We start from the raw sequence: 12,258 nt of genomic DNA, 5'->3' as shown, positions 1-12,258 counted from the left end.
AACGTGCTGCTGCAAGTGGACTTAGCTGAAGCGAACGTAAAAGCTTTGGGGGTGGAAAATTTTGTTCAAGGTTACCTCGTGCTTATTTGACAAGAATTTCTAAACAAACACAAGATTCTGGTGGTGCGAAATGATGAGGTTCGCATCCTGGAGGACGGACACAATGCCCTGCCAGGTTTCGACGCGATCCCTGTACGAAAAGTTGCCATCATAGCCGACGAAGATGTCGAGGTGTCGCCAAAAACCATGGGTTACGTACCCGTGACGAACAGACAGTATCAAGGTGAAGTCTTTGTCGAGGGACAGGTAAGAAGTTTACCATATCGAGAGCATCTTATTGTTAGATGCATAACCCAAGCGCAACACGGTTTTGTGGGAGTTTGTAATGTCTCTGATTTACGTGTTGTTTACCACAAGGACCAAATCGTTGTACGCGGTAATCCCTGTGTAAAAGATAAAGAATCTTGTCGCGATCATGATAGTACAAGTAGAATGAGCCCCGTAGATTATAAGCCTTTCACTTTCGAGGATATAAAGTCACTCGTACCCCAATCGTTGGATATAAGTATTAAAACTCTATTATTGAAGTTATTAAACGAGTATCGCGATTGTTTTGCAACAACGGCCAGTGAGTTAGGCAAATGCACAAAGGTTGAAATGGAAATCAATCTCAAAGACGACGACGCTGTAACGTACCGCTCTTATAGATTGTCATACGCTGAAAGGCAACAGATACGAGAAATCGTAAACGATCTACTTGAAAACAAAATTATTCAAGAATCGAATTCCACTTATGCTAGCCCAATTCTTTTGGTAAAAAAAGAAAGACGGTAGTATGAGATTATGCGTACATTTTCGAAAACTCAACGCAAAAACGATCAAGGACAAACACCCCTTACCACATGTCGAGGAACATCTTCATCGGTTGAAAGGTTGCGAATACTTTACGTCGCTCGACTTAGCATATAAAATACCCCAGCATCGTTTATATCGTCATACCCAACAAGGATTACGTTGGGTTGTCCCAAAACTAACACGGCGACAAATGCGATATTATCACCACGAAGCAGGTCATTTTGTAGAACAAATTGGTTTCCGGGAATCCGACGTTATGTGTCAAAATACATTTCAAATTGTTTAAACTACCTATATAACAAAAAACCGACGGGAAAGAAACCGGGATTATTACACCAATACCAGAAAGTCCAAGACTTTTTGACACCATGTATAGTGTCATACATATTGACCATCTAGGACCATTCGTGAGTAGCAGTAGAAAAAACAATTATTTGTTGGTTATCATTGAGGCATTTACAAAATTTATTTTTCTCAAAGCGGTGCGGTATCAAAGTAGTCCCTGTATTGAATTTTCTTACGACAATTGTAATTATGTTTGGGTCACCCATACGAATTATATATATTATATATAAATAGAATGAAATCGTACCCTTGTGACGCTTTCGACGATGAAAGCGATAACGGAAGTAGTGCATCAGAGAATGTCTGAGGGACTGAGTGTCTGAAATGCACTTAATGAATTATTGAGGCAATAACGGACCGATGAAGAATTGGTCAAAAACCGATGGCGCATTGGTTAATTATCAATGACGTATTGATCACAATTGTTAACGTAAGGAGTAACCGCAACGTTGTGGGCACTCAAACAAAAATCGTAACGAAAAGTTCACTATAAATAGTTAATGTAACACACATGAGACCTGGAAAAACAAAAATGATTCTGTTTTTAGGTCTAGAGTCCAGATGTCAGCGACCCCCGAAAAGAGAGAGACATAATAATTAGACAAGAAGAAATGAAAGAATTGAAAGTAGCTTAAGAAGAAGTGAAAAAAGGACAGGAAGAAATTAAAGAAGAGTTGAGCATCTCAGGAAGATATGAAACAGAAAATGGAATCAGTACAAAAAGCAATAAATACTAGAATGGAGGACAACATGAATGATATTAGAAATGAAATAAGTGCAGGAAATACAGCGGCCGCCTGAAGTGCTGGAATTGCGGAAAACTAGGAAACATAAGTCGAGAGTGTCCCTGAAACAAAACACGGCAGTCGGAAAACTGAAAACTAAGATTAGCCAACTTTATGGGCCGCAAATTGGCTCATCGTCACCAAGCCCCCGAAGTTGTCACTTCAAGATTGGACGGTGCTAACTCATTATTCACAGAAAGCTCCATAAATCTGGACAATGTTAAAATGATTTTCAATTTCCAAAACCATCGTTCGACCTGATATGGTATCGGAATTAAGAATTCGACTTTTGAGTAGAAAACTGTTCCTAACTACAGCTATTGGAGAGACTCCATGGAGAATGCAAAGTGAGAATTAGAATTGGAAATGCCATCTTATCCAGTTGGGTAATGGTAGCCGACATAGTAGGTGATGTCATCAATCGCCTTAAATCTAAGCACTTCTACAATGCGCATCGGTGAAGAAGTGACAGTAAAGTTAAATCCTAAAACGAAGATTACTGTCTACAAAGTGATTGCAGAGAAAGATCGAGTACTACCTAGTCACTCCGAGAGCAGTGTAAAAGTCAAAATAGACGACGATATCGGCGGATTGCGGGGGTAGTTGGCATCAAGTCAAATAATTGGAAGAATTTTTTGACCGTTGTCAACACGTCTCCGCCCTGACAGATTATCATTAACATACCGCGACAACACTGGAACAGCGAGGCCCATGAAACAACCACCTAGAAGAGTTCTTTAAGTGAAGCAAGAGGAAGTCAATAATCTCATAAGACTTGCATAAGCAAGAGGTAATAGAACTACCTCTTAAATCTTGTTCTTGGACTTCCTCGACAGTGCTGGTACGCAAGGATGGTTCCACGAGATTTTGTGTGGACTACACGAAGGACGTAACGTTGAAGGACCCATTAACCCGAATCAACGACACCCTATATAGTCTATTTGGACCTAAATGGTTCTCTACTCTTGATTTGAAAAGTGTATACTGACAAGTGGATTTGCATCCGCAGAATAAGGAGAAGATTGCCTTTACAACTGGAAATGGTCTATGGTAGTTCAATGTGATTCCTTTTGGATTGTGCAATGCATTCGGCTAGGCCGGGAATGCATCCTGTTTAGAAGAGAAGTGAAATACCTAGGTCATGTCATAACACCAGAAGGAATTATGACCGACCCTGATAAAACGGATACAGTACGAAGTTAGCCCATACCGAAGGATCGTCACGAACTTGGAACTTTTCTGAGAATGTGGAAATGTTCACACGTTTCAAGTGGTAATCTCAAAAAAACGAAAACGAAGCAGTCCATGGCGAAGGACATTTCAGCGTTACGAAGACTCTAGGGAAGGTACGCGAGCTATGTTTATNGTCGGAGCTGTCTGCGACGGTAAGCATTTCCTCCACTTGCAATAGGCAAAATAGATGCTAAAGCTAGTAAATGTTCCTTTGGGTCCCTTACATTTGGTAAATGAGCTATCAAACTGTCAACTATAACATTAATTTCCATTTGAAAGCATTCCTTACTTATAGTAGGATCAGGCACTTTATCCCCATTCAGTAGGTATTCCTGTACAGCATCTCCAAAATGCCCCATAGCTTTAAATTTGCTTTTAAATAAGGATATCATAACTACTAGTGGATGGGTTACTGTATAATTCATAAAAAAAAGTTTAAAGCAAAGCAACATATTTTTTTGTATTGATAATTCTATACACTTACTTATGTCAAGAATAATCTCTTCCTCACAAGGATAGTACAATGAATGTAATCTAACTGACGTCTCCCTAAATCACTTGACATCTACCACGTATAGCACCTCCTAATGTGATCACCAAATGAAGTATTCGCGGCAGTTATTTATCGCAAAATTTTATCAGTCTATCCCTCATATCATTTCTATTGCCTAATCCAAAAGAACATGTTATTATACCTTCTTTACTTTCACCTATTACTCCGTTGTTATCCTATCCTTTCACATTTCACTTAACACGTCTTCTATATCTGCATATACCGCAATTTGTTTGAATTTTGACCTTGAAGAAATCTGCGCGAAGATAAAAAGAATACACACTAGGCGTGAGCAACACAGAAATAGAAAGTAAGTCTGCAGTGCCATTTTCTTTAAGTGCAGTAAACTGAAGTATTTAAGTTATGGAGGATGGTTGAATCGCTTGGTACTAAATTAGTAAATTCGGTTACCTAATATCAATTTATCTTATGCTTAACTTGTCCAAATCTTAGAAAAAAATGGAGGGGAATAAAAAATCTATCGAAATCCTAATTCAGAAATAGAAACTGAAATTTGTGAATTAAAAATAGAAATAATAAAAAACTACGCTTCTAAGGACGAATTGAAGAACTTTGAAAAGAGTACCTATAGGTAAATCAAAATTTGGAAAATTTAAAGAGAGATCTTGACTCTAAAATTAGTACTCTACAAAAAGTATTAGGAATTCAAATCTAATGTGCATCCATCGAATGCTCATACTTCCACAAATCATGCTGTTGTCACCAGCTTAGTAGTCACAGAATTGGTACGAGTTCGATTCCCGGCGATGAAAACCGCAAGTTACAATCCGAAGCCGATTCTGGATATAATTTGGTAACTAAATCTTTGAACACAAATTATGATAAGAATTGAACAGCTACATATGGATAGAATGTAAACTAAAAAATGCAGCTTGACTAACGCCAAATATAAACATAAACAACTTACTGCTTACCTACTTATCAACGAGTTATTGGTTTCAGGAACACCACTAAACACATAATACATACGTGTACTACAAAAAGTTTTCGAAATTAAAACCGCGTGGTACAAGAGCGGTTTTAAAGCATCTACCGAAAGTATTTTTTATTCGCGCATAAAAAGAGAGGAAAATATAAAGAAGTCTGTAGCGTTAGATCCACACTACCAACAATATAAACATCACCCTATGGGAAAAATTGGTGTTTGAAGCACTTTTTGCTGGCTGCAACTGTTCATTTAAAATTCGTCATACCATAACATGGAAAATGCCAAATTTGCAAATAAAATAACATTTAGTTCTTTTAACTTTCATTAATTAAGCTCAAATACCATAGCAACACAAAAATGGGGCGTTTTGTGTCATTCTACATATCTTCCAAATGCAATTTCCGTTAGTGAAGAGCAAAATATTTATACGTAGTAAAATGAAACTTTGAATCTTAGTTAATCTGGTTTAATACTGGAATGCAGATGATAAATAGGTGATACAAAGCGAAGAAGTTAAAAAAAGGTGTGTATATAGTGGTCAAATGATAACTATTTAATGTAGAAGTATTAATTGTGTCAATTATACAGAAACTAATTAAATATAACTAGTGAGACTGCAAAAAGGTGCTTATATACGTGACATTCGGTGCCAGGAGTAAGATAGAAGACTGAAGAGGATTAGAGAAGGAGAATTTTGAAAAATTCCTGTAAGCGACATAAAAAAAAAACAAAAGTAACAATAACAAATCGAAGCGGCGTCGACGGGTCTCTGATTCATCTGGAAATGTTAGTGAGGAGTTGACCTTGAAATAATATTTATTGTGTTTGGATTTTCAGCCGGGCAAACTAGGCTCTTCTGACTCCCGAGTGCTCCTCAAGTATAATCAAGTAGCTCCTCATTGATCCTGCGAGTGCGAGTGAGATGATTCTTTCCTTTTCTTATCCCTTCCATTTCGTAGGTTAGTCCCCTCTTCCATAGCCAAACCCAATAGTATTGCGAACGTAGTAACGAAAATTTTCGTAGGTATTATTTAAGTTGCGAGAGTGGCTTCGCTNAACGAAATGACTTTCCGAACAACCCTATAGAATTTATTACAGCGGAATTATCATCCTTAAAATCGCCTATATATTTTTTTGTTTTTATTGTTATTTTTTATAGGTACTTTTCTCGATATCATAACAACTAGTGGATGGGTTACTGTATAATTCATAAAAAAAGTTTAAAGGAAAGCAACATATTTTTTTGTATTGATAATTCTATATACTTTAGGTATGTTGTGAATAATCACTTCCTCACAAAGAGAGCACAATGATGGCCGTCTTTGTAACACAGCAAATAGATTTTGAAAACTTTCATATTTTAATAATTTTCTACTGAATTGTTTAAGTTAGGGTTCATTAGTAATCCGAAAATAAGACCATCTTTTTTAAATAACAACTGACCTCGCGCGAAACGCGCAACTTTATTAATAACAAAATTTAGTATTTACCCAGCTGTGGTGGTTTCTGATATTTTATTTATTTTATACTTAGTGTCATATTGACGTTTAATAGGGTTCCTCTCAAAACTTATTTTTATTAAATGAGTCGGAAAATCAAACATGTTAATTGCATCATTTTTTAAAGTGATCCTATTGCTCCATGGGTTCTTCATGAAACAAATGTTTCTCCTCAGGAAGTCTTAAAAAAATTAAAGCAAGCGATCAATGTACCATTTGTTTGGTACTTTTATGTTACCTAAAGAATGATATTTCTTTGCTTTTTTTTAATCTTTCGGTGTAATTCTATGCACAACAAGATTGAACCATGTTTAACACTTCACAGAAAACTTTTTTAAAAAACAAAATGTATAAAATGATAGAAACCAAAGGTTAGACCAACGACTAAACTGAAAACATTCAAATGCAGCGAATCGTTTTGCCCTTCGCTAACGTTACAAGCGGCGGTGGATGTTGCCTTCACGCCGTTTGTATTAGGGATACGAGTTACGACGTATTATAGTACATCATATAGTCAAAGAGCAAAACGCTAAAGGGGCCGATTCGACTTTGGTTCCCTTGCTTGCGCATTCATTATATCCGTATTTTCTGTTATTGCCGTAGAAGTATAACATGAAAATGTACATAACTTGTAATAATTAGTTCGAGTAAATATTGAAAAGACAATTTCCAGTTTATTGTATTTTGCACCACACTTTTGATTTGTACATTTGTGCAAACGTTTAAAAGGCACGAAAGACATTTAAAAGATGGCGAGTTCGAATTGCGTTATATTTACAACTAATCAGATTGAATTTTTTTCAAATGAGCTCTAAGGTTTGAAGATTTTGAAAAGTCTTATCAATTAGTCATCACATAAATGGGCCTGTCGTGTCTTTTAAACGCTTGCACGAATGTACAAATCAAATGTGTGATGCAAAATACCATATACTGGAAAACTGTTTCCAATATTTAGTCGAACTAATTATTACAGGTTATATATATTTTATATTATGCCTTTATGACCATAAGAGATGCGTAAGCAAGGGAGGTAGTGGCCGTGTTCGTTACTGGGATTTTCCATTCAGTGATGTGCTACCGTATGCTCAAAATTTATAAATATTATTATTATTGGTGCTACAACATTTAATTTATTAATTTTGAGCATACGTACTCCATGAAAAAGTTATTGTGCTTGCGCGAGCACATCACTTTGAGTGGAAAATCTCGGAGATAAACATGACCATTGTCGACCCCCCTACGTCTTGTCACGAGTAGACACGCTGCTTTTTCTAATTTAAGACTGTTTAAGACTTCCTGTATGTTTATTAAGTTATCAGGGTAATTTGGAATTACTAAAATGCTGTGTTATTTCGTACCTACCTATAATATTCCGAACGATTTCAGAAAGGCACGCGATTGTTTTGTTACTACAAGGTGAACAAAACGCACAAAGAAGGAAAAATGGATAACGAATAGCAGAAGGGAATATCCATTACCTAAATGTGCATATATGTGTCAAGTAAGTAACATTAGATAAATCAATTAGCAGTTTCTCGTTAAATAATGATTTGATTTTATGGTATAGAAACAATCTATAGAAGACCAGTTTAATAATAATAGGCATGACAGCAAAGGACAGCTTTAGATTTACAGTATTACATAAAGATACATTGGAAAATTTATTTTCTAAGCGTTCAAGAAATTCAACTTCACATGCTAAAGAATTTAAGTGTGCATTAAGATTGATAGCTATGTCACAGATCTCTAGCCTACCAACACATGGTAGCTATGGTCAAAGTGACTGTAAGCAACTGTTAGATGTATTTCCATTTTACATCTAATTGTAAGTACATCATTAATATAACATATATAGTACTTCCAACTACCCCACACAAAGTTTTGGTAACAGAAAAACAACCGAGATTTGAATTTTTTAGTGCATTTGTAATCAACTTCGTCTGTGATATTTCAGATCACCTCAAGGCCCAATATTAAATACCTAGTTTTTGTTTATTTCACAAAAATAAATTCTTTGTGATCAGTAGCTCATACTAGGTATACATATTTCATTATCAACAAATTCAGTTTTCTGGTCAATATGAATTTAGATGGTTTGAGATTTCGATTTATTATTATTATTTATTTACCAGTAAAAATTTTACATGAAAGTAAAATCCTGCAGAGGTAATAAGTTACCTGTTGGCAGGTCTGGATTATTTAAAATTAGTCAAAGAAATTTTGAAAAACATTAAAGTTCAGGGTGACGATTAATTTCACAGACATCATATTACACATCTCTATAGTTGGGACGATCAAAATTGGCAAAGTTCCTAATAAGTTATCTGTAAGAATGGACGTATCTACTTTCTTGTTTCCACTTAGTACTGTAACCATTTTCTGCGTTTTAAACATGCCCTTGTTAAGGTAGAAAATGCTTTATGAGTAGTATAGACACAGTGAATTAGATAACTAAATAACAGTAAGCGGTGCACCGATTAGAGGCTGCCTAGGTATGCAAAATATTAGGGTCGGCTTTAAAACTGCCTGGTTTGAATTGTATGTTTAAACAAGCGTTTTTGCTTTCCTAAATTCCTGAGAATTTTGAACTTTCTTTAGAGTCTTTTTATTACAAATCAATTAGTGGAATGTTATTTTTTTTTTCTTTATTAGTATCCGTTGCAATTCCTACTTGACATCTCTTTTCTGTGTTTACGATATTCCTTACAACGTCTGTCGTAATTAAAAGTAGCCGTTCTGCCAGCAACCGCGTTAGTTCAGTTAGGAAGTTGAAAGAAGAAAGTAAATGCGACAGTTGTACTGCTGACTAAGTCAATTTTTAACGTCCCAATTATATTTACTGACTCCATGTCTAACCTCTCAACAAGCCAAAATATTGTAAAACTTTTTTTGTTATAATAATGATGTCGTAAGTTGCTAGCAATCGCTATTATGAGTTCCTTATAACGAAAAAAAGTTGAGAATAGGCTCCCTAATGATAAATATAAAGGTAAATATATAACTGTAATGTACTTACTTGTAAAAATCTGATTCACAAGGGCGAATAAACTGAAGAAACCTCAAGGCATTTTGACTTCTTGCTACTGGAAATGGTTTACCTAAAATTATAAGGCAACGAACTATGACTTTAATATTGGGAGTTTCCCAAAATTCAGTTTTGAAAGAAGCTAGTGGCACCAAGCAACGAAGTATTATTGGATGCTCATTTCCTTGCAACATACTTTCTAATAGTATGCTACCAAGTGTATCGCTTAACTGAGGAAAGGTTGTACTCAACAAGTATAGTGTGTTCTGTGCAGTTTCTTTCAAAGAGTTTATTTCTTGACTGGCTGTCAACTTTTCATGTGTGAAACAATCACACATGCGCAACATGAAGTTACAATAATGCAACTGAGCATCCTTTGGTAATAAATTCTTGCAGGATAAAGTAACTATGGTACGAAGGAGCATTTTTTTCACTGCTATGCTGGAATTATCCAGGAAATCGTTTAAAATCTGAAAATAATACACATCTGATTAATTATCTATTGTATCATTCAAACTTTATTAGATAATCCAAAAAACAAAAACTTGAATATCAATGTGCATCATATGCAGACAATTAAAAAATACGTACCTGTAGTAAGTTACCTATTTTATTCTTCACAGTGTCAACTGAATTAATAATATGGTTGAATATTATTAATGACTTCAATCTATTTTTATCATTAGTTGGGTATTTCAACAACTTAAACAAATGATCTACACAACAATCAGTAAAATGTTTGCTCAGATTTTCATAACATCTTAAAGCTTCATTGTGTGCACGAACTAATTGAGGTTGAGCATAATCCTGTTCAGGTTGCACTAAATCAACCAACACCCCAATTAAAGAATTCAAATGTGGTTCTAAAATAAACCCATTAGTTGGTAATAATATTTCAATGATGGAGCTCAAACACTGCACAGCTGCAAACAATTCTTTTTGTTTCCTAAAATATATCATTACTAATACTGAAATTTTTGCACTTCCTTCTTAACAATTACTTGCATACAATTAAGACCAAAGGTAATAATTTCTGCATGTATTGGTAAGCATTTCCTCCACTTGCAATAGGCAAAATAGATGCTAAAGCTAGTAAATGTTCCTTTGGGTCCCTTACATTTGGTAAATGAGCTATCAAACTGTCAACTATAACATTAATTTCCATTTGAAAGCATTCCTTACTTATAGTAGGATCAGGCACTTTATCCCCATTCAGTAGGTATTCCTGTACAGCATCTCCAAAATGCCCCATAGCTTTAAATTTGCTTTTAAATAAGGAATAACATAATCAATAATTAAAAATTTGCTTTTACCATATGCTAATGCATTGTATGTCTCATTTCTTGTTATTCCTAAAAGAGGTAGCAATAATGTAAACATTTGTTTCATATGCGGAACCACAGCATATGGATTTGCTGCTGCCAATGAACCTAATGTAACGAGAATAACTGAATGCAGTACATTGGTAGAATTTTCTGATATATCCTTGCACAAATCTTCCAAACTTTTTGTTAATACCTCAATAATCTGTAAATTCAAAATATACTAATTCTGCATTTTTCACTGATTAGTTACAATAACTTATTGGAAACATATGACTACAAATTTTACCTACCTGTACAGGGTGTCGTTTCCCAACTTCTACCAATACTTCTGAGGCAGTTTTTTGGGCATCTTCATCTTGTTCTGTTATTTGATTCATGCAAAAGTTCACCAGAAGAATGACTCCATCACCATCAATGTGAGTCATATGTTCCTGTGTAACATATTTTATAATACTCATTACTTGCAAAAGGTGCGACTTTTTTAATTTGGTCTCGTTACAGAAAGCACAACACTCAAAAATAATTTTATTGGAATGTATTTTGGATAATCTACGCAAAGAAGTAATAGCTGCATTTGTTACTATAGGATCTTTGTCTTCCAGTCGATTTAAAATCGCAGATATCACAACTACAGACAATTTATAAAAATAAATCCTGTTGTAAATACGTATGTTTTGGTTAATACTTGCTTCGAAATTGTGATTTTCCAGTTTGTACTTCTTGCATACTTAAATGTATTAAAGTTACGAGTCTTATAATAAAAACAACTAAGGAAAACAAAAAACTTCTGACTAAAGTAATTGTTAATTTTTAATAAAATATTAACCATGCAATTATTTTATACGGGCATAGATAAGAGATGTCGTATGTCATGGTCATAGATGAAATCATAGATAATAGATATACAAAGGGATGAAATATTGGTGGTGGTTAAGTCATTGACAGCCCCATAACGCCATAACTATCTGTCAGAGTTATATGAAGTTGGCAACGTTCGCAAATATATTATCTATCCCACGAAAGAAAGAAGCGGTTTTATGGATCTACCAACAAACTTCATGTACACTGTCTTTTCCGAAATGGACTAACAAAAATAAATACAGATATACAAGAGAATAATGAACTCATAAATGACATTCGACTGTAGAATACAATTCGATAAACGTAACCAGGGTATGAAATGTCGAGCGCGAGCGACACCTAAGTTTACCCCACGTAAGTTTTTAAATTTTTTAAATTACCAAAATCGACATTACTGACATACTAGGCGACATACATTTTACTGAAACGACAACAGATGACGCGACGGCGGTTGCGATTATCGGAGGAATTCCCCAGTAGTTGTGGCGTTATTGAGCAATAGTGAGTAGTTTCACAACTTGTAATATTTTAAAATTTTTGTGAAAAGTACTTTTACCTATCCTGAAAGTAAGTAATATATTAAGTACTTCAATCATGCTTTACAATAAGTAAAGAAAGGATGTTTTCTGCCCAACACAGAAAAACCGTGATGTACAGTCTACACTATTACGGGGTCAAATTAATTTGAAATGTTCTACGTAGATTATACAGTTCCTGCAGGAGTTAAAGGTCAAGATGCCGCTTTCCATTTTCCTGAAGTAACAGCGGTTCCAACGAAAGTGGCAGGTATTGTAATTTGTTGTTGTGAAACTTAAGTTCTAAAAAAAA

General features: G+C 34.9%; 1 protein-coding gene across 1 annotated transcript in view; it reads right to left on the bottom strand.

Annotated features, from left to right (window-relative positions):
- Positions 1 to 11,617, bottom strand: part of LOC108741469 (maestro heat-like repeat-containing protein family member 1) — a gene marked incomplete at its 3' end in the record, with an annotated part of 64,895 nt that extends 53,278 nt beyond the window's left edge. The window contains exons 1-5 of the mRNA XM_025977820.1: positions 10,860 to 11,617; positions 10,558 to 10,771; positions 10,246 to 10,498; positions 9,836 to 10,190; positions 9,236 to 9,714 (exon numbers count right to left, since the gene is read on the bottom strand). Coding sequence (XP_025833605.1) covers positions 9,236 to 9,714; positions 9,836 to 10,190; positions 10,246 to 10,498; positions 10,558 to 10,771; positions 10,860 to 11,027 — 1,469 coding nt within the window. The remainder of the gene's footprint in view (positions 1 to 9,235; positions 9,715 to 9,835; positions 10,191 to 10,245; positions 10,499 to 10,557; positions 10,772 to 10,859) is intronic.
- Positions 11,618 to 12,258: the final 641 nt, after the last annotated feature.

Source organism: Agrilus planipennis, unplaced genomic scaffold (assembly GCF_000699045.2).
Source record: "Agrilus planipennis isolate EAB-ADULT unplaced genomic scaffold, Apla_2.0 scaffold308, whole genome shotgun sequence".
Lineage (NCBI taxonomy): Eukaryota > Metazoa > Arthropoda > Insecta > Coleoptera > Buprestidae > Agrilus > Agrilus planipennis.
This window is presented reverse-complemented; position numbering and strand designations above follow the sequence as displayed.